The sequence below is a fragment of the Tachysurus fulvidraco genome, chromosome 21 (genome assembly GCF_022655615.1).
Source record: "Tachysurus fulvidraco isolate hzauxx_2018 chromosome 21, HZAU_PFXX_2.0, whole genome shotgun sequence".
NCBI classification, from domain to species: Eukaryota; Metazoa; Chordata; class Actinopteri; order Siluriformes; family Bagridae; genus Tachysurus; species Tachysurus fulvidraco.
Genome location: NC_062538.1, coordinates 16,922,265 through 16,945,458, shown reverse-complemented (window position 1 = coordinate 16,945,458; position 23,194 = coordinate 16,922,265). Strand labels below are relative to the sequence as shown.

Genomic DNA, 23,194 nt, shown 5'->3' with positions numbered 1-23,194 from the left:
GTGTCCTCACACGATCAAGTTTGTATCAAACATCATGAAGAGGCTCAAGACGAAAATGCACAATTTACATAAAACAAATGGAGGTCAATAGAGGAGTCCAACACACTGTCACCCTTTTAACAGCATTTCATTCATAAGTTGTAATAACATAAATGTAGAGTCTAAAATTTTGGGTATTAACAAGGACTTTTTATTTCATCCCTTTTCATAGACAAACGCAATTCTTTAAAACGGTGTCAGAAATTCTATTATGAATATTTTGTTTAGATAACATACGCCAAATTAAGGGAAAAGCTGTGGCCAAAAATTCAAGTTCAGTAATGTGTTATTTGTGTATTAATGTGATACGAAAGAAAACGAAGCTGACGAAGACAGAAAAAGGTGCTAATAAAAATGATCATTAGACTGTACATTGTAAGCACTTTTTCTTGTCATGGTTTCTGTGCGAGGAGCGTGCTTAGTTTGATTTTGCCATCCATTGATGCTGTAAGGCAGGTTCCACAGTCCACAGCTGAACACCAGTCCACCGTTACCACCGGAGCTTTATGGCCCCCCAAAGACAACACATTCTCCAGACCTGCGTCTCCCTTATTCAGCTTAAGACACAAACACACACAATTATGTCAAATATTAGAAAATCAGTACATTACAACAGCCCTGGAAACCCAACATATCTATAATACAACATAATACATATCTAAATAAATAGAATAATTATTTAAGAAACTGAGACACATTTTACTTGGTGGATTATAATTTATAAGAACTGTAACTGCAGCACACACACACACATACACACACACACACACACACAAACACAATATGCACTGAAATAATGCTGATAATGACATTAAAACCAAGAAATTAGAGTTTGCTAAATGAGCCTTATTTTAAATAAAAAATATGGAAAAATTCTAAATAATATTAATATTAGAATTAAAGGGAACAGATTTATTATTATTACTAGTATTACTATTATGATAATTAAAAACAGTACTATTAATAATACTAATACTAAAACTACTACTACTACTACTACTACTAATAATAATAATAATAATAATAATAATAATAATAATAATAACAATAATAATAAAGTTTGGAATGGGAAAAATGAGAATTTGATCCCAAACATTTGCATATATTATATTATTATTATTATTATTATTATTAGTTTAATAGCAATACTGTTAATAATGATGATGATGATGATGATAGTTTTGCTGTGTGTGGGATATTTTGTTTCACATTTGCATTCGTGGAGCTGATAAATGTGATAAAAGTTAGTGTGCTTGTTGTGTGTGTGTTCACCCGATAGATAAGTCCTCCGTAACTGGAGCATGTGAGGACATGCTGTCCCTCTGAATCGAAAGCGAAAAGTCTCCCATGTGGCACCTGGACCTGCTTATATCCACTGTAACCAGACAGCACAAACGGTCCAACGGCATCCTGAGATAACGAGTACTCTGACTGTTTCACTCCAGAGCGGTGAATATTCCACTGGATGAACTAAGACGCACAGAAATGCACTTTAATCAAAAATGATCTCTAAAGACTCAAAGAGAGATTGGAATTCATCTTAAAATAGTAAAAAATAACTAAACTTGCTAGCAGATTTAGCACACTAACCTTGCCGTCCTTTCCAATGCTGAACACAGTGTTTTCATCATAGCTGAACTCAACACTATATACTTCACCATCATGAGCCTTCCAACTCATAACACTTTCATACCTCTGCATGTCTGCATGGAAGAACAGATAAGATGTGTGATGATGTAAAGGAATGGATATATAAGGCATTAATGTGCAGTATGATTGATATGCAGTCGATAAGAAATCGATAGCAGAGACAGAGGGTCATAATCTCATGTGAAAATGCTCAACATTGGGATGGAGTCATGTGCTATAGCTGCACGTATCAGTGGGTTTTATTCTGCTTGTAAAACACCAAGTGCTGGGGTTGATTACAATTTTTATCATTTCTTCTTCTATGTTTTCTATTGTGTTGTAGCAGGTATGACTAATTAACACCGGTGGGAGTAAGTCACACATGTGCAAGTCACAAGTAAGTCTTAAGTCCTGAATGTCAAATCAAAGTCAAGTCGAGTCTTTATGAAGATTTGTCAAGCAAGTCTCAAGTCTCAAATTTGACTATTATCAAGACTTAATTCTGACTCGAGTCAAGTCATATGACTTGAGTCCGCCATCTCTGCTAATTAATATAGGAAAGTTAATATAGGAACCTACTTTAGCACACAGGTTTGCACAGTGATAATAATAATTGAATAACAATCTTACCGAACAGCCGTATGATGCCGTCGGCAGCTCCAGTTACCAGAAGATTCCCATTGTGGTTAAACGCAATACAGTTTACAGCGACAGGCCCCGGCTCCAGGGCAAACTGCAGCTAGAAACGAAGAAAAAAAAATGAAAATAATCAATCTCACTCTTTCTCTCCCTTTCTCACACACACTAAAATGAAATGTATATCAGAATCCCATATGTACACTAGAGCTAACAAACACTGTAGCAGAATTAAGTGCAACCTAGTGTCTTGACTCCAAGTAAAAGAGCAGCTACACAACACGATGGTGCAATGTACAACTTAACTCTCTAATACTATTATATTACATCAAAAATACATCATCCCATCATAATAACATCAGTTTTAACGAAGGTGTATGAGTGTGAATAAGCCACACAGCACAATACACCACCACTATGCACATGTTGTGATACCACAATACAGTCTACTATAGTATAGCGCAACCCCAGAATATTAGCCACATTGTTTACCTGTTGTTTGACAGTCTTGGTGTCCCAGAGCAGAAGTTGTCCGGGGACAGACTGCGTCAGACGCGGCGTTGTTTCTGGCATGCCACCTGAACGAGCCACAGGAGCTGCTGCTGAACACACAAACGATGTTCCACTGGGACTGCAGGCCAGTGACAGTATCCTGAAACACACAGATATATACGCACAAACACGCATTAAATAATATTTCTGCCACAAAACCGCTGAATGCATGATTCTGGTCAGTCAGTTAAACCTCTGTAACAGTAGCTCGTTCTTTTACGCTGTCGTTATTATAGTAACAACTTACAGTTTTCTGTGAGGTGACATTTATTTAACATTTTTCGGAAGTGCTTTGTAGCAGTCAGAAGTGACGCTGTAAATAAGTTTTGCAAGATTTTTGCAAGGTTATTTTATCTTACTATCTTCAGGAGAAAGAAGAAAAAAGTTAAGAGAAACATTTTTTCTAATTTATCAATGCTAAGATTTCTCAAACATCTAACCTAACGGAACTGTCTTGCAAAAACCGTGATACTTACCGTGGATGAGCTTCGTCTATAGACATTTCATACAGATTTTTCTTGGCTTCAGTATCATACAGCCTCACGGTGCCAACCCCACTGCCCAACAACAGCTGCAGAGAGAACACAATTCAACAACACTGTATATATACATCTATACCTGAACAAAAAAATAGGAGTAACCACAGCTGGAAGAAAGATTTCTTTAGCACAAAAAAAAAATTGTTATTTGATATTAGCTTAAATGCATAAAATATAAATAATGGACAAATTAGCAGCACGGCATAACAACTATCTAATTACTCGCAAAAAAATGAGATATTTCAAATTCACAACTGGTAAAGAAAGAATTTCTTGGTGAGTATTTTTTCTCGTTTGTACCTTCTTCTGTTAATTAGAATTATGCTTTCCTTCTGTCATACTAATGAAATAAAATTGGAAAGTCTTTATTTTACCATAGATTAATGCTCTTCTTTTTGTTCCATTGTTTTCTAGGACATTTGTTTTGAATGGCTAGTATCACTAATATTAAAATTAGAATAAAATTAAATACAACTCCGTACTTATAAAAGGTCCAGTTAAGACATATACGTTCTAGATCTCTAAAGGAATTGTTTTAGGAAGAAAAACGAAGAAAAAGAAAGATGTTATTATATTTCTCACCAGTCTGTCTGGTTTTGTAGCCCATTCCAGTGAAAGCAGAGGAGATTTGGACATAATGGTGGCTTTTGTCTGCATAATGGGGTTGAAGGACCAAACTTTCACTACGCCATCCACATCCAGACTCGCCACTTTTCTACCCGAACTGTCCACCCTGTTGAAGAAAAAAAACAACGTGTTAATCTTGACGAATTTTTTGAGATACAAGCTGTATTTCGACCAAATTTTTGTCTTGATATACGAGAAAATCTTTGAGATACGAGCATCCGAGCCGCCAACAAAACAAAGATCCCCAACAATCACGTGTGCTCTGTTTCCCCCGCCTCAGCTTCCGCGTCTCACTCGGTTAAAGCCGCCTTTCCACTGCACACCACAAACGACGGCCGATAAACCGGAAGTCATTCATTTCCTATGAAGAGTCGCAAAGGGGCCGCATGAGGTGCCGACCATCTGCGGATCCATAATTTTCTGATCCGTTTTGAGCGTCGGATCCCTTAAAAAAATGTTACTTGTGCGACTACACCGCATCTGATATGCCGACCGGCAGATGTTAGTGAGGAAAGAGTGACAAAAAACGCAAAAACAAGTGAAGAGAAAAGCGATGAAGAAAATGAAGCAAAATGAATGTAAAGAAAACAGAAATTGTAGCAATTAAGTTCAGTTAAGTTAAGAGAATTTCAGTTCTGTCAGGACCACTTTGTCAAAAGAGAATTTATTAGATGACATGCATACAGTTAGTGTTGGCGGTATGGTTCTGGTATGGTCCCGTCCGTGCGCATGCATGGTCAGAGCGGGGAGAGCAGTGAACACCCCCCCCCATAACAGAACCATTAAACATACATAGTATTAGATGTGCTCGCTTACACGTTTTTGGAAAGTAATAAATGAATGAATGAATGGATAAATAAATAATTAAATAATTAGAGAGAGAGGGAGATTGAGAGAAAAATACGTGGAGATTTATGACGTAAACTGGTACAAAGAACACGGGTTCCGGCATGGTGGAGTCGGGGTTGGAAGAGGGAGTTTAGATCACGGCAGCAGCGAAGCACTAGAGCGGCTATATTGAATTGGAATATAAATTGTCGGGTAATATGGATGTCGTAACCGGATTGGTGCGCGTCGTGGACAGCAGATTAACAGCTGATGCATGCTTGACGACGTGGCCTGCCAGAACTAATGCGATGCTTGATTTAAGTTTGTTAATTTTAGTGAAGTTTAGTTAAGTTCCATTTAAGTGTAAAGTAGCATTAAGAGTGTACAGTAGCGAGTAAGTGAACGTAAGTGAAAGTGTACGTACGAGACAAAATCCCTCCTCCTCCACCTGTTTACTCCTCCCTCAACCTCTGTGCGCATCTTCCGTAAAGTAAAACCAGTTTATTTTTTTAACATTCTCTTTTATTACTGTATGTTTTTTTATACAATATTTGTCATTTATATATAGAGGTACTGTACATTTATAAATACAGGTACTGTACATTTTTCATATTCAAAACACAAACAAAACAACTGGAGTGGAATTTTGCGAGCTGGAATGGATTAATGGGATTTCAATTCATTTAAACGGGGAAAATTGTTTTGAGATACGAGCAATTTAAGATACGAGCAAGGTCACGGAACGAATTAAACTCGTATCTCGAGGCATCACTGTATATGACTTTAACCATGTTCATAAACAGAGTTGCACTTCATAAACAGAGTTTTTTTATTTGATTAATCTTTGTTTCACAAAAATATATAAATTACACAATCAGGTTAGACATAATGTATAAATAAAAACAAAGTGAAACCAAAAACTAACGGCTCCAAGAAACTTTATTTTCAAACATAAGCATTTAAGATACGGAGAAAATATCTGTGAAAAGTTGTTGGTTTTTTTTGTTTGTTTTAAATCTCCACTCACCTGCAGTGCATGATGGAAGAATGATGTTCACCATACTCTTCCTGACTTAGTTTGATGAAAGGTTGCTCAGCCACGGCCCCGCCCCCTTCAGTGCAAGCCTGTGTCTGATAGGTTGGCGAGTCTGTCGCGTCACACTGGCCCTCGATTTGTCCCTCAGCCTCAGAAATCTCACCTTTCTTTTCAGAATTCTGTGAAATAAAAAGCACACACACACACACACACACACACACACACACACACACACACACACACACACACAGTCTTTCATTTTTATTATTCCCAAACCAGTGTAAAGCCAGACCATTTCATCACATAGTAAATATTATCTGTCTACATACCTACATCTATACTATAAATGAATAGCAAACCTGTGCTGCTTGTTTGGAGAAAAGCTCTTTTCTCTCTTTCTCGTGATCCATCTGCCTCTTTTGCCTTACACCTGTGTCTGTCTGGGGAACGCCAACGGATGCCATCTTGGAATCTTTTAAGGGTGTAGGGTCCTTCATCTTCCCTAACTACAAAAAAAAGTAATAATAATAATAATAATAATAATAATAATAATAATAATAATCCCCAAAAATACAATCATTTAAAGACCTTCAGTGTAAAAATGTTGATAAAAAAAAACAGAGGACCATCCATTTTGCATCTCCTCTAAAATTAAACCTGACTGGCCGAAGTTTCCTTCCTCCCGAGGGCAGCCTGTGTTGGGGAGGAGCTTGTTGCCCCCTGAAGTGTTCGCACTGGGGCTCTTCTGCCCTGAGGCAAAAAGGAGAAGAAATTCCTTGAAGGAGTGCTGGGGTTTACTACACGCTGGCTCGACACCAAATCCCTGCGACAAAACACACATGCACGCCTCATTCTCCTCCTCCATCCTACAGTCCACACGCAAATCTCTTTGGAGGAATAAATCAATACACGGCCTTTAAACCGAACACAACCGAACAATAAGGCCTGTGTAAGAACCAGTGCATAAGCAGAATTACGACAGAATGGTAAGAATGTCGTATGACTTTAGTATATTAAAGAAATAAAACGATTATTGGAAATTATATATATATATATATATATATATATATATATATATATATATATATATATATATACACAAATAGAAACATTACTAACTTAAAATAATATTATATTTACCATATTATATGTTTTATATATGTGAATGTTTAGTGTAGGAACAACGGCCAGGATTTCTTCTTTAATACAAACTAGCCCATTTGTAGTCTTGCAATATCCATGGAAAATTAAATCATGGAAACATCCAGATATTAATCTTTAAAAAGATTATGGATTATGGCTTTATAGCAGATTTGCTTGCTAGTTAGAATACGCTCCGTTTAACCCGAAAACCAAAACAGAAAAAGAAAGAATTTTTATTCCTTGTTAAAACACTGTTAAGCATCACAGCAGGCTTTAAAACATTGAGCTCACTAACAAAATCTGTTTATTTGAATCAGTTTTCAGAGAATCTAAATCTAACTTGAATCTAAAATCTCATGCTATGTATTTCATTCAAATAAACAGACTGTTAAATTTTAACTGCAGGAAATGATTAATCATTACTTAAACAATCAATTTCTGTTTACTTTGTTGCTGTTGTATTATATATGGCTTGTTGTATGCTTTTGTTATTATATGTACTGGTATTTACCTGTAGGAATAAATCATTACCTAATACTATTACAAATTATTTTATTAAATGGGAGTCAAGTATTGAACTGATGTAAAAGAAATGTGTTTCACTGAAACAAAATGAAGTAGAGGATCCTTGTGGATAGAAAACAGGTTAGTTGTTTAATTTTGTTTTGCTAAATTTTGACAAGCTACAATCACCTAAACAGGGAATACAAAAGAACATATATAATCATTGATATGATAAAGATTTCTGTAAAGACATGTTTATTTAACATTTATGAAAGGAGTCTCCAGTGTCAGCATGTTTTTTATGAGGAAAAAAAAAATCCACTCTGTGGATTCCTCAGTAACATGACAAGCTACATTTTTTAATTTTTTTATGCGATGCATAATATTTCACTGAAATAATCGACATGCATCTTGATATTGTGCAAGGTTTTTGGTGGGGTGAAATTTATTAACTAACTAACTAACTACTGCTGCTACGATAGTCACACAGCATGTGCCTCAACCAACCAAAAGTCTACCATGCTGTAAAAGATATTTTAGTGTTATAAAAACATAAAATCCATCGTGTTTGAAACTTGGACAGTTTCAAATGTATAATTTAACAAGATTAGTTTCTGGTAACTGATTCAACTAAGACAGTTCTTGTAAGTAGACTCAAAACAGTATCCTCTGGTTAAATTGATAAAACACCACTCTGGCAATAAAACGGTTGATTCAGTTCCAAAATTCAGCCCTCACAGCTCTGTGTCTCCGAGTCGGTCCATGTGCTGAACGTAAGCAGGGAGTTTGTGATGCAGCATCTCTTCTGCTTTTTTGGGCCTCGATTCTCCTTGAAGTGCAAGTAACTGGGGGTAAAAAAAAAAACAGTACAAATGTTAATCGTTAACTTACGACAAGACTTTCTACCAATCTGTCACCGGTCAGCAAGAGCAGTGTTTTATTACACAAGATCACTTTTGTGATTCATTTTGACTCAGGATGGTCTTTACAAATGCTCTGTTTCATGGTATATATACTGTATGTTTTACATTCTGAAGATAAAGATGGTTTATTATCTCAACTAGCAACAGCTAGTCGGTTTGCTAAGCTTTCCACACTCGTGATGTCTATTATTTTTAACTGATGTTGCTCCTAATATTTCTGATAACTTACTGTGTATTGTGTTTGAATTCAAATGCTTTACAAGCTTCCACTATAATTAAAGTGCGCAAGAAAGAAAAGCTCACCAAACGGTAAATACAATCTGAAACACAACTAGAGTTAATGCTGGGAAATAAAATCATGATACTGTGATATTTTAGACATAGCGTTGCAGTTTTATCAATTCTAAACGACCAAAAGATGACAATGAATTTTCTCTAACAGCAGCTATTCAGTATAATAAATTCCCCATTCTGTATACAAAGTCCTATTCAGTATATTACAGACATAGCAAACAAATGGGAGATAAAGAGTAGCTGGTGAGGGAACTTAAAGGTGGGGTCTCCGATGTTTGAAAGCCAATGTTGACATATGAAATCACCAAAACAAACACGCCCCTAACCCAAATGGGTCCCACCCCTGTATTGATAGCTCCGCCCACACATACATACGTAACCCAGGCAACTAATGGAAAGAAATGTGTCTTTATCATAGCTGAAGGGAAGAACAATACGATTGCAGATAAACAAGCAAAAATGACACACAAGCATAATCATGCAAAGGACGGCATATATTAGTTCTATGAAACAAAGCAAAACCAACGTTACTCACCTATCGAGAAGGAAAAAAGCGCCTCTGCGTCTTAAGTACAGTGGGCGCATATTCACAGACTGGAGTTTCAAGAGTCAATAACTCCTGAGCTAAACGCTGTTACTACACAAACGTGGTTGTAGCCGCCTCTCTGCATTACTACAATAGAAACGAGGTGTTATTTGTGTAGTAACAGCGTTGAGCTCAGGAGTTATTGACTCAGGAAACTCCAATCTGTGAATATGTGGCCAACTTCTCGCTCCTTCAGTTCTCTCCAGCACTGGAAAGCTGATCCTATATTAACACAGGTCGGGCTTCTTGCCTTATCGTAAGCCTTTCTTCTTTTTTATCCTCCATGCCAATGTTAAAACCGCTTTCTGCTAATGTCACACATGCGCACTGAACACTCTCTCCGCCCATATTGACAAGACACGCCCCTTTCTGCTCATTACCTACATGTTAGTTTTGATTTTTGTTTTGTTTGTCGGCCCGACTCAGTTTTCCGAAGCCTTTCTCAAACAACGGAGAGCCCACCTTTAAGCAACCCCACTAAGGAATCGTATAAGGATTCTTAAAAGAAATTCAGAGCATGACACACCGTGACAATCATCTGCTCCAATATTTTTGCTCACTGAGAAAATGGGTGTGTTAGAACAAAAGGTAGCGTGTCCTAAGTTGTTGAACACAAAAACAAACAAAAACAAAGGACATGGCTTTTGTGGATCCAATAAGTTTGGAAGTGACTGAATATCTTTGCAGTCCTTATGTACAATGAAAACTGAGAGAAATAATAAAAAAGACATTACCACTTGCCGCAGTTGTTCGTTCTCCTCCTGGATTCTGTTGTTACTCTGAACTTCAGCATCAAAACTCAGAAGCACGGGCTGAGGTGAGTATATTAAGGAATGTCCCAGTACTAGGCTCTAAAAGTCATGCAAGTTCATTTCGTACAAATGGAAATGTATAGAGTTTCATATCCAATAAAATTGCTTAAGTAACAATAAGAGTGATCGAGAGATTTTATCCAAGTGTCCCCACCTTTTCATTGTATCAATTCATTTATGATCATTTAAAGAACTGCTTCAACATTCAAAGGTTTGTTTTAGAATATAACATTTCCTGTATATTTTCTAGTTTTTTTTAATACCTTTGCTTGTAATTTTGACTTTATTTAAAAAAAACAGCACAAGATTTGAATTAAATATTTGTATTTGTAATAATTGTAATCTTGTTGAAAAATATGATGTTAACTAAACCAAATTTACAGCGTTTTCAGCTAGAACTTTCAACTTGTTCTTTCAAAACCAAGCAAGTTACAGCAAGTCTGTAACCGATGCGTAACATCTCTGAAAGTAAATATGTAAATAATATATATTTTTAATTTAATTACTATTAATAGAAAGCATTATTCTGTGTATAGCAGTTATATTTTGTTGGATTTTAAGAATTGGATTTCTAGATATTAGCTAAAAGATCCATCACTAAAACATCCTGAAGTAGAGACAGGAAGGATATGCATACACCGGAAAAGAACACTGAGGAAGTTGTGGAGGGAAACGAGGAAGGTATCGGCCCACTGACGTGAAAAATATGGAGAGAAGACCGGATTTTGTTCCGGTGTCGAAATAAATGGCAGGATGAACCAATCACGCCATTCTACCTGGCCCTGAAGTTCAAGAGCCTGCTTCTGGAAAAACTCTTGAGTCTTCTCAAGATTCTTTGTCTGAGTAAAAGGAAAGGAAATAATAATAATAATAATAATAATAATAATAATAATAATAATAATAATAATAATAATAATAATTCTAGTAGTCCTGCTATGTATACTCATGCATTGTAATTGCTTATTAATTCAAATAACAATGGAAAAAGAGGCCACCAGGCAAAATACAAAAAAAAAAAAAAAAAGACACAAAAATAAAGATAAATATACTATAAGGTTAAGAGTGTAAAAAAAAGTAATGGACGTGATAGTAAACATCAGGAATTTCACTGATTTTTTTGTTTTTAAATAAAATCAATTCAAGAGAAATGCAGCAACAAAAACAGTTTGAGAGAAATGGCAGAAATGTAATTATATGACACAGTGATTTATCACAGTGCGTGATACTGTACAATGCTATACTGATGACAGGAGTAATGATGGTGAAAATATAGTTATGGATATTAAATTATCTTTCTCTGTGTGGAAAGGTCATTTTGCTGTAAAAAATAAAGCAGCAATCCGGTGACTAATTTTATTAAAATAATAATAATAATTCACAATTTTCTAAAGGCTTTCAGAGGCAAAACATGCTGCTTTAATTCTTGCTCACCAAATGTAATCACATGCATTCTGTATTTTTTTTACTTCTTTGCTACAATCACATAGTTGTGTGTTTAATCGTAGAAGCTGCCAAGTGTGTTACTAAAGCAGTGTCTAGCTGCCTTAGTCAGCAAATGCTTTAAACTGTCATAAAAGATAATCATAATATAAAAATGTAATAGCGTACTACCTGAACAGTGTACACAAGGTAGTACCGAAAGAGGCTTGTCCTTAGTTTGTTAACAGTGGGTCTGTAAACATCCTCCAAACGACTGAAGAGTCTGTGATCCAGGTAGCTCCAATATTCTTTGAGTCCAGCAAGGTCATAGCACTGAATGAACTGCTGAAGCTGCTCAATGATTTTATCCACCTGGGGTTTTAAAGTGTGTATTAGTATTAGCAAGTGTGTATTAGCAATTATGCACCATGCCATGATAAAGCAGTTACAGGAGATGAACAAATAAATGAAGATTCAAATGACTGTAACTATAAACAGGATTTCCAACAGGGCAAATAACTGCCCCATTTATTTGTATTTTGAGAAGATCAAAATTACAACCCAACATATTAGCACCAGAATTGATAAAAACATCACAAATATTTCAATATGAATAAAGTTTTGGGGATCCTCTTGAGTTTGAAAGATAGTTCCATTGTGCTATATGTGATTTGTTTTATGTGATGAAATGCACAAAATTCTTAATTTCTTTTCATGTACATGTACATATATATATGTACACATATGTGTGTGTGTGTGTGTCTGTGGTGTGTGTGGAATGAGAGATACTTACTCTAAATCCTTTCTCTTTGTCAGATTTGATTTCAGTGTCTAGATATTTGAGAGTGCTTGTAAATCCTCGATATATCAAATATTCCCGTACAAGATCATCTGTCCTTTCCACTGCTGATGCCATCCTTACATTTGCTGCCAGTAATAAAAATAGATTAGTTGATTATTAGATAGATAGATAGATAGATAGATAGATAGATAGATAGATAGATAGATAGATGGGTAGATAGATAGACTGATGGATATATTAATTGATAGATCGATAGAAAGATAGATAGACAGACAGATAGATATATTAGATGATAGATAGATAAATCACTATCTTTATTTTAACTGTATAAAAGTTTCTTTTACATTTATGGAAGGAGTCTCCAGTTTCAGCATATATTTTGAGGTCAGTACATTTTCTGCCTTTGAGGTTTCCAGGACAGAGAACTTTCTGGTTAACAAGCTGTACTTTTGTTTTGTTTTATTAACCATAAATGAGTGTGAAATAGAGAAAATAGTGTGGTGAGGGAACGACTGTTTATTGTGCCTAGAACATACGCCAAGAACGAACTTGTCTTGGTGAACTTCCCCATCATTAAGTGCAATCAATCAATCAATCAATCAATCAATAAATAAATGCCAAATTGCTTTGGGGTCAGACGAATGCATGGATGTTGCTTTTATAAGAAAAGAATCAAAGTTGTGGTGTTAAGATTAGTGTTTTATCCTCGTTTAGTTCTGTTAAAGGTATTTTATATCTGCAAACATCAGGTTGTCAAATAAACACAAATGCGTGAGTGTAACAAAAAGTAATAGTTAGCAGTTAGCAGATAGCTAGCGAGCTAATCTAGCTATTTACACATATAGACATTACTGTCATATACATTATCCTTATGCTTGTATTGTACCGTTAATTACACCTACCAAATAATTAAATAACAAGATGTTTTTGAACTACAAAGTTCTTTTAATAGTTAATACATCATCTTACCGTTACAGAGCTGTTTGGGGAAATCACTTCAGGTTTCCTGTTTGTGTGCGTCATGTGATTTTACTTTAGGTCAGCTGACAAGCACGTGCATTAAAACAGCCAGAAGATGGCGTGCTATGTTTGTGTTTGTATAGTATAAAGATGTTTCTGGAAATCTTTAGCTGGACACGATTTTAACCAATGTTGTCAAGATTAAAGATGATTCTAAAGTACATTAACATGGACTGTGCTATAGCACACTTTAAAAAGACACTTTAAAATTCTGGTTCTATGCTGGTTCTATTCTGGTCTGCCACCAATACCTTTTATCATCACAGCATTTCTTCTACACCATTTTCCCACTCTGCCTTCTCACCTCCAAGCCTTAGATAGACCAACATCTTCAAGCTCCTGCTTGTTTGACACTCACAGATTTCACTGAGAGAAAATGGAAGAAATGTTGTGGTTCCTTTTTTCTTTTCTACTCGTGTTGCTACGTCTAAGAATTTATTCTTTTATTCAAAATCAACACGTTGCTATGTGGCCTGTATACATTTTTCTTGAACTTGTCATCCTCTTCCCTCCTTATCGTTGACTTTGCAATGCACAATTTTCTCAGAAGCAGAAAATCTCTAATAAACTGCCTGGTTCCATATTCCAAGTCTGTGGATATACAGTACATACACCGGAAAAAGAACACCGAGGAAGTTGTGGAGGGAAATGAGGAAGGTGTCGGCCCACTGGCTGGAAAAATATGGACAGAAAATCGGATTTTGCTCCAGTGTCAAAATAAATGGCAGGACGAAAAAAAATCACATTTCACAAAGCACATTTTCCCTGGCCCTGAAGTTCAAGAGCCTGCTTCTGGAGTCTTCTCATGATTCTTTGAGTAAAAGGAAAGGAAATAATAATAATAATAATAATAATAATAATAATAATAATAATAATAATAATAATTCTAGTAGGCTTGCTATGTATACTTATGCATACAAATAACAATGAAAAAAGAGGCCACCAGGCAAAATATTATTAAAAATAATAATTATTATACATTGTCATTACGGTGGAATTGGATAAGATCTAGGCATAGAGATTTAAAAAAAAAATTAATACAGCATTCATTTAAAAATGAATAATTAAATCCTCATGTTTATACAATAATGTCTTTGACTAGCAGAGATTTATTTTTGCTTTTGTATTACATTGTGTTCACAGGAAATAATTTATCTATCTATCCACCCATCACACTCTCACTCTCTCTCTCTCTCTCTCTCTCTCTCTCTCTCTCTCTCTCTCTCTCTCTCTCTCTCTCTCTCTCCCCCTTTTGGTCAAATGTTTGTTTTTTTGTACAGAACAATTATACAGGGCATAATGTATACAGGGCAAATTATACAGAGCATAAAGTATACAGGGCATAATGTATACTGGGGAAATTATACAGGGCATAATGTATACAGGGCATAGTGTATACAGACCACAATGTATACGGGGCATAATGTATACAGGTCATAGTGTATACAGAGCACAATGTATATAGGGCATAGTGTACAGGGCATAGTGTATACAGAGCATAATGTATACTCTCAGCAACGCAAGGGAAAAACAGACCCAACTGCAGGATAGCGTAAAATAAAACAGGCTTTATTAAATAAAAAACATGAAACAAGGACGCAGACCATACCAGAGCAGACATAAGACGACATCAGAAGATAAGCACAGTTAAATAGACAGGACAATGAACACATGAGGAACAGGTGTGCAGAGACGGGGCAGAGTAAACAAGAGTGGGGCAAACACTTGACAGGGAACATAAACAAGAGCACGTGGCCAAAGTCCGAGCTGAGTCCTGACAGTATACAGAGCATAATGTATACAGGGCATAATGTATACAGGGAATAATGTATACAGAGCATAATGTATACAGGGCATAATGTATACAGGGCATAATGTATACAGAGCATAATGTATACGGGGCATAATGTATACAGAGCATAATGTATACAGAGCATAATGTATACAGGGCATAATGTATACAGAGCATAATGTATACAGGGCATAATGTATACAGGGCATAATGTATACAGAGCATAATGTATACAGGGCATAATGTATACAGAGCATAATGTATACGGGGCATAATGTATACAGAGCATAATGTATACAGGGCATAATGTATACAGGGCATAATGTATACAGAGCATAATGTATACAGGGCATAATGTATACAGAGCATAATGTATACAGAACATAATGTATACGAGCATAATATATACTGCACTCCCACGCTTTATGTATATAACTGATCAGTCATGTTCTGTATTCATATTTAATACTCATTTAATATTCATTCTGTCTATACTGTATCCCATCGTCTGCATTGCATGGTATAGTTTGTATAGTATAGTGTTATTTATGTCTGTACTTTTGAGAGTCAGAAACAGCTGGGACTGGAACCAAATTCCTTGTGTGTGTCAGCACACTTGGCCAATAAATCTGATTCTGATTATGATTCTGATTCAGGGCATAATGTATACAGGGCATAATGTATACAGGGCATAATGTATACAGGGTATGCACGCTGTACGTGGTTTTGTAATGTTACAAAATGAATTACTTTTACATATATTTCTGCTGATCATTTTGTCAGTGGTGGCTCAAACAGTTAAGGCTCTTGGTTGTTGATCTGCCACTGTTGGGCTCCTGAGGAAGGCCCTTAACCCTCACTGCTCCAGGGCTGCTGTTTAAAGACCAGATATTGTTGTTATCCTGAGTTTCACCCAAACTCTTTAACCGTAATACGTCAAATCTCCTGCAACCTGTTGATGCGCTGTTCGGTACGTGATGCAGTCGGCGCTAGGACCCGGTCTGCTGCACGCAACATTAAAAAAACGGCCAAACGCTCGCGCTGGAAATCCTCCGTGAAGCGTCATGCCAACGGAATTAAAGCTGTAAAAGGTTTCACACGAGCGACGACCAATAAAACGAGCGCAGGCTTCGTTTCTTATTTATTACACAAAAGTGAACACCAGAGTGACGCGTTTATAGCTTCGGGTTTGCGTGAAATAATGTAAAATGTCTCATCTCCCCGGCTATAGCGGCTAAAGGCAGATACACACCTCCTCATCAAGACTTCACACCTTATTCTAACTAATATGTAAGTAAAACAACAAAACACACAAATACACACACACACACACACCACACACACACACGCGCGCGCGCGCGCACGGTTGTGTTAACGGTCGATTCTCGAATCACTGGATTCTGTTATGGCTACTTATATCCGAAAAGGTTCTGTTATATTACTCATGTGAGCCTCGGTATCACAGTACACAACGTTATAAGGATTTTTTAAAATTATTTTTATTGTGTTTTCTCTGTGTTTTATTTAAGTTCGATATCTAACGGTTCCATCATATTTTAAGCTCGCGCGACGCCTGTGTGAGTCATAGCGGCGAATCGGTTCTTTTTTCTTTTTGAACGACTCTTTATAACGAATCGATTCGTAAACATGAATGAATTGAACGTTTATTGCAAAGTTGGTTCTTTTATTTAAATCGCTACATCATAATTATTATAGAATCTCACTGAGAAATATGAACAATATCATACAACTGTGCATAAAGAATCTTTGGTATTTATCATTAATCTGACAATTTTTTTTAATTACATGCATCTTCATCATTTATTTAATTTCAGAAATGAAATTTATCTCTTAAGTCATTTTTTTTTGTTTCAATTTAGTTTAAAGTGTAAATTACATTTTAAAGACATCAATTAATACATTTACTTAATGGTTCATCTGTTTTTTTTATTTATTGTATTTGTTATAAAAGTATATATCTTTTGACCGTGAAGCCAGTTTAACAGTTTATGGCTGTTATATTATTGTATATGAGTTCATGGTCTGTGCTGTTGGCAATTAAAATGGATTTAAATCATAATGTGATATTTAATGTTTGGATGCACTACAAACATAGTTCTTGCTATATATCAACATTGTACATATGAAAGGTCTGAATAAAATTTGCTCTGTATAAAAGTAAGTAATGTTACTACTATAAGATATACTGTATAATATAATAATAAACTATAATATATATAATTTAATAATAATAGCAGTTTGTATGGTATAATTCAATACTAATTATACACACAATTTGAAGTGGTAAATCTGAGTTAAAGTGGATTGAATAAATTAATACAGGATTTTTTTCTTCTTTTTTATTTTTTTTTTTACATTTGTTAATTATAAATACTTTTTTCATAAAATATGAAAAAATGTGGGGGAAAAATAAAAAATATATATATAAAAAAGATTTTTAGCAAATATGTATTCATATGAAATAATGTTTCTTGTATAAAATTTTTTTTAGCGAAGGTGTCGAAAACAAAAATTATTTTGGATGTTTGCCTGCAAAATCTCAGTATTAAAAACAGTATTATAGCATCACAATCAATTCTGCCATGATGCCTTTTTCTGAGAACTGAAACAATTCCTTCTGGACACTTTGATTAGTGAGCAGTACAGTTCGACTCATTTAAACGGGTCTGATCCGAAAGAACCGATTCAGTATAGTGAGTCGTTACGGACTTCGGTAGTGAGTCATAACGGCCCCCTCCCTCCTCCTCACGCGCCACAGAGCGCAGTCCGTGAACACGGGAGTTCCTCGTCATTAGTCTGGTTTCATTAAGACCACGTGATGATGCGGAATTGTAGCTTAATACACTGAGAAGTTAGAAGTGATGATCTTGGGTTCCTGTTTGTTCCTGTTCTCCTCTTTGTTAATTAATTTATTCACCCACAATACACACACACACACACACACACACACACACACACACACACACACACACACACACACACACACACACACACACTCATTTATGCTTAGAGGCAATTTAGCATAGCCAGTCCACCTACTGCCATATTTTTGTGAGGAAACCAGACAATAAAAATGATAATAATGATGCTGATGAAGTGGGAGGATGAAGATTTAGTACCAAAATTATGTACTTGCAAAATATTAATTTCTGTTCTGCTTACTGAGCAACGTTCAGTGCATCCACTGTTTTAAGGGCACGTATAAAAGATGCAGATCATTTCCTTTACACTCCTCTAAACAGAGTTACATACTGTTTGGAAATTGTGCAATTACTTTCTAAATGACTATCGGCTGTATTTAAACTCTGTTAAATCAAGATTTACTGCAGTTGTCTCAGTTTTTTTCAGTAGTTTCTAGAAAACAACATGTGCATGCATAAATATAATTTGCTGCATATTTAGCCCTAGTTAATACCAAATTTGGTTGGATTGAATGGGTGAAATTGATTTTATGGGACACCTGAGACAGGCACAGGCTCCCTGTGACCCGAGGTAGTTCGGATAAGCAGTAGAAAATGAGTGAGTGAGTGAGAGAGTGAACGTTATGGCTTCCATCCTTATTATTTAACAGGTTCCTTATTATTTAAAGAACCCTTTATTTATTTATTTATTTATTCATTCATTCATTCATTCATTCATTCATTCATTCATTCATTTTTCATTTACAGATCTTTTCTGTCCAAAAAGTGACAAAACTCTTGATTTTGCTGGTCTAGGTGAAAACTAAAGGTGAAAGAATATGTGTTATATATGTATGTATGTTCATATAAAGATTCTCACTTCATCAGCTATGTGCAGAGTTCAAACAGGTTTTGCAGCTCATTTCTATTAAATAACCAGTTTGTGATACACTATTTTTTACATGATTTCACATACAAAAGCATTGTGTTGTTGTGTAAATCTTCCGGCTTGTTTGTTGGACATTTTTATCATATATTTCTGCCTTTATCCCGTCGCTATCTGATGCAGATGAGAGAAACCGAACAGATAAAGTATACAGACCATCGATCTCCATTACGCTAATTAATATCGGCCCGGTTCTTAGACTGTAATTCTTTTGTCTCTGTGAATCTCCACAGGGAACAACAATCCATAAAATGATGACAAACTGTCACATGAAATTACGAGACTGTCTGAGTAACGTGCAGTAGTTTACCTTCAAATAAAGAATCCATAATCCAGCTACTATTTCCTAATGAAGGATTTTAATGGCAAGCATTTATTTGAAAATCATATAATGTATAAATTGTTGATGGTAATTGTATGGCAACCAGTTTGAGAAATGATGCCGGCTTTAAAGCAAACCACCTTTACCGGTGTCGCAACGTGATATTTAACATAATCACAAAGTTTGTGGACATCTTCCTTTAGCTATCAGAAGAAAAATATCTCAGGGTGATATAGTTACCTCTAACGTGACTTCACTGTCAGCAGCAAAAAGTAAGAAGCTGTGAGAAAAATGGAAGCTATTAAAAATGGACATGTAGGTCAAAGGAAAATGCTGCAGTTATCTAACAGTACAGTCGCCTCCCGGTCACGATGAATCTTCTCAATATAAAAACATGGTCCTGCGCCTGTAGCGTGCAGCCTACAATGACACAGTCACCAAAACAGACCACACAAAATTAAGTCCTGCTAAGCAGTGCTGGACATCAGAAAATAGCATCATATCTGAAGAGTGAAAATGAGGGTCGAAAAAAAGCCCAGAGACATGGAAGACAAAATAAGCACATCGCCCTGATGTAGTCTAAACAAAAAAGATGTTAAACACCAAAACACACAAAAAGTGGAATCTTTCTTGATAAGAGCTGAGAACAGAAGTCTCTAGAAAACTCTGTCTGAAAGTTTTGATGAAAGTCTCAGCGAGTGACCAGTGCTATCAAAAAACCATGTCTAAAAACCTCCAGGAATACATAGATCTGGTCATACAGCACGCACGTTGTTGACATAAACAGAGCATAGGGATTTTCTTTCAGCACAAATCTATCAGTGTATATTCATCATATAATCTGACACAAAGAACACTATATCTGCTATGAAATTCGGCCTAGCATTTATCAGGATCCTTTCGTACAGTATGACAATAATGATCTAAAAACATGTCTGTAATCACACAGTATAAAAGCTGCTGTGCAGGCAGTTTGTACGGTCCTAGACATTATCTGTCACACAACCTAAATGGACTGATTGCACTTCATGTCTCTCCTACTAAGCTGAGAACATGTGACTCTTTGATAGCTTGTCACTACCCACGGTGTCTCTCCTGTCCAGCATAACATGGAATTTAGGAGACATTTTGTGCAGAAACCAAATGACCTGCCAGTCAGACAATAAAACAAAATAGAAACGCAGGTAAAAAAAAATTAAAATTAAAAAAATTGAGTAAAAACCAAAACTGTTATGAATGGATGTTAATAAATAAGCATGAATAATATTCAGAGAAATTCATGAAACCAAATGAAATGGCTTTGGATCTTGATTTGTCTAAAGAATTCTGGCTGTCGGACGATCAAATAACGTCTTTTGTTTTGGTAGAAATCAGTAGTCCATACTGTCGTTGCTTACACGGTTTAATGCCACCTTTTTTCAGCATGATCCACATTGTAAGTGTCTGCTATGGTGTGCGGTGCTTTAAACAAGGATACTAGTTTGTTTATTTTTTGGAAAATACCAATCATTTTTCATGGAAATATAACAAGGTACAAGCAAAAATAATAACTGTGCAAGCAGAATTCTTACAATATATATGACTCATAATACAAATCTGAAGAACTGTTGAGGAGCCAGAATTCACAGACCGTGCTAAGAACACCGGCATTTCTAGCCCTGGGTGGTCTTTCTAAGTTTTGTTCACTCCCACTTAAAGTTTTAATACAAATACTGATACAAATATGTGAAGCACTAAACAGATAGTGACACTACAATCCTCCCCTGGCGAATTTCAGGTTCAAGCGAATAACATGGAACTCTTCAAGGAAGCTTCATGGTAAGTGAGCAGATGTTGAAATCGGAGAAGCCAAGCTAAACAGAATTATCACAGTATGTTATACTTTCTTGGTTAGCTTTTTCCGTCGTACTTTGTTTTGTCTTGCTTGGTTGCTGAGATTTTAAACAAAAGTTTAACATTTTTGCTTTTGCGTATCTGTTTTGGTTTTGTCAGATGACTGTGTAAGTGTGTGTACAGAATGTAAAACAAAAAACTAAATAAAGAAAAGCTAAAATTTTACTGAAGTAGTGAAATAAAGAGATGAAGGAAGTAGAAAGGAACTAGATGTGATAAAGAGAAAGAGTTTTCATTGAGGATCAATTGTAGCATTTACATTTACAGCATTTGGCAGATGACGTACAGAAGTGCTTAAGTCTCTATCATTGGATACATTAACTCTGGTTCATTAGGTTACATACTTAGCAATGTTACCCTGACTCATGTTGCCTTATTGCCTAATGCTGCGTGTGCTGAACAGTTTTGACTTGTCAGGGTTTAATTTGGTTGGCTAATATCAAGAGAGATTCGATCATCCTGTTGACTTTTCTGGCTTTGAAAATTTGTGTTTAAATTAACCATGTGAAAATGGTACAAAGAAGCAAAATGGTAATTAAGCTTTAACAAGAAAAGTCAACTTTCTATATTCATTACAAAAAGTTCAGTGGTTAATGCATTTACTAGAACTGGCTTAACAAAGCTGATTAGAAAATATTTTAAGAAAGCAAAATTAAAAAAGTACTGTATCAGTCGGTGAGTCTTCATTCTGTTCCTCTCAACCAATCAGTGTTTGCCACATGCACAGCACTGCAGATTTGCTGCACGTGATTCGGAGGTGTGCAAATAATGGTTAATAATTCTTAGTCCTATGCTTTGCTGCACAGATAGATTTATGTGCAAGAAATATTCATCATCTGCACGTTATGCAGAATACAGAATCCTGATTACAGTGGAAGGTGAGAAATGACAGATTTTTTTTTTTAATATTAATTCTTTTTTTTTACTTTTCCATAAAAGACGTAAGGAGAGAAGATCACGGTTGTAATTGACAATGATGACAATTAATAAGCTTCAGCTTGTATACATATTTTTTCATCTTTGTTCACGACTGTTCACGCTTAGACTTGTCCACTTGAATGAGTCTCAGTGTAATTTCAGCAGAACAGATGAATTCAATTTGAAATACAATATTTTAGACCAAGCACGATTAGTGTTTATTGGTATTTTCCTTATAACCCCTTTAGTATGAATCAACCAGGCATCACATTTTAAGTTTGCATGAAGTTAATAATCTAGCTACCATCAATGGAGTTTGGTTGCAGTGAAAAAAAACTTTTTATTCACTTCTGAAAAGTGCTTACTGTATATTACAGTGGAATCCCTCTGTGTTAAAGGCAGATCGTGGCAGGACATCAAGAACAACATACTGCGTCAAAGCTGTTATTTTCGCTCACCCACTGTTGTCTGTAGACATTGTTTTCTCGCCTAGCAAGCATTCACTGCTGTTATGCATTCATAGCAATGAACTCTTTCTGCTGAAGGTTTAGATGAAGTATACAAGTTGTACAAGTTCCTACATGTTGTAAAAAAAAAAAAAAAACACCACAGAAAATGTGGAGAAACACCTACACATGGAGGTAGCATAGCATTTTGGAACTGTACATCACAGGCACACACACACACACACACACAATTATGAGAACAAAGAATTAACTGTTTCCTAAAATTCTTTATTCTTTTGGTAACGCACAATCAACATGACTTAAGTAGGTTGTGGCAACAAATATAATTAACCTGGAAACTGTTAGCTAAATAAACATTTCGTGTTAGAAATGAATACCAAATAAAGTCACTGGTAAGGACAGTATTCCTACTGGTGCTTCTGCTATTAACACTACTGTATATGCTGCATGTAAACAAATGTGGGAAACTGAGGCCTTGGCATTTTCAGAAGCAAACACTTTTAGCTAGCCTTGAAAGCACTTGACATTGAGACATGGTGAGAGCGT

General features: G+C 35.7%; 2 protein-coding genes across 3 annotated transcripts in view; one reads left to right on the top strand and one right to left on the bottom strand.

Annotated features, from left to right (window-relative positions):
• Positions 1–167: 167 nt before the first annotated feature.
• Positions 168–13,583, bottom strand: wdr91 (WD repeat domain 91). The gene is made up of 16 exons (XM_027133369.2): positions 13,339–13,583; positions 12,361–12,494; positions 11,760–11,939; positions 10,780–10,987; positions 10,071–10,153; positions 8,272–8,378; positions 6,544–6,709; positions 6,246–6,392; positions 5,878–6,065; positions 3,978–4,128; positions 3,333–3,427; positions 2,797–2,956; positions 2,299–2,407; positions 1,630–1,742; positions 1,312–1,509; positions 168–596 (listed from the first exon to the last, which is right to left on the bottom strand). Exons 2-16 carry the CDS (start codon positions 12,481–12,483, stop codon positions 432–434), a joined length of 2,193 nt encoding a protein of 730 aa, XP_026989170.1. The 5' UTR covers positions 12,484–12,494; positions 13,339–13,583; the 3' UTR covers positions 168–431.
• A 2,432-nt stretch (positions 13,584–16,015) lies between these two features.
• Positions 16,016–23,194, top strand: part of rab27b (RAB27B, member RAS oncogene family) — a 41,196-nt gene continuing 34,017 nt past the window's right edge. Inside the window, exon 1 of one of the 2 annotated variants that reach the window (XM_027132767.2) lies at positions 16,016–16,471. In XM_027132767.2, the coding sequence (XP_026988568.1) occupies positions 16,470–16,471 (2 nt within the window). In that variant the 5' untranslated portion in view covers positions 16,016–16,469. Of the gene's footprint in view, positions 16,472–21,147; positions 21,189–23,194 lie in introns of those variants that run through there. The other variant, XM_027132757.2, reaches the window with a different exon arrangement.

Coding starts and splice junctions, on each gene's coding strand:
- wdr91 (XM_027133369.2), bottom strand. CDS start 12,483: ATGGCATCAGCAGTGGAAAGGACAGATGATCTTGTACGGGAATATTTG. Junction 3,428..3,977: donor CTACAAAACCAGACAGACTG/GTGAGAAATATA, acceptor TTCTCTCTGCAG/CTGTTGTTGGGCAGTGGGGT. Junction 597..1,311: donor ACGGAGGACTTATCTATCGG/GTGAACACACAC, acceptor TTGTGTCTTAAG/CTGAATAAGGGAGACGCAGG.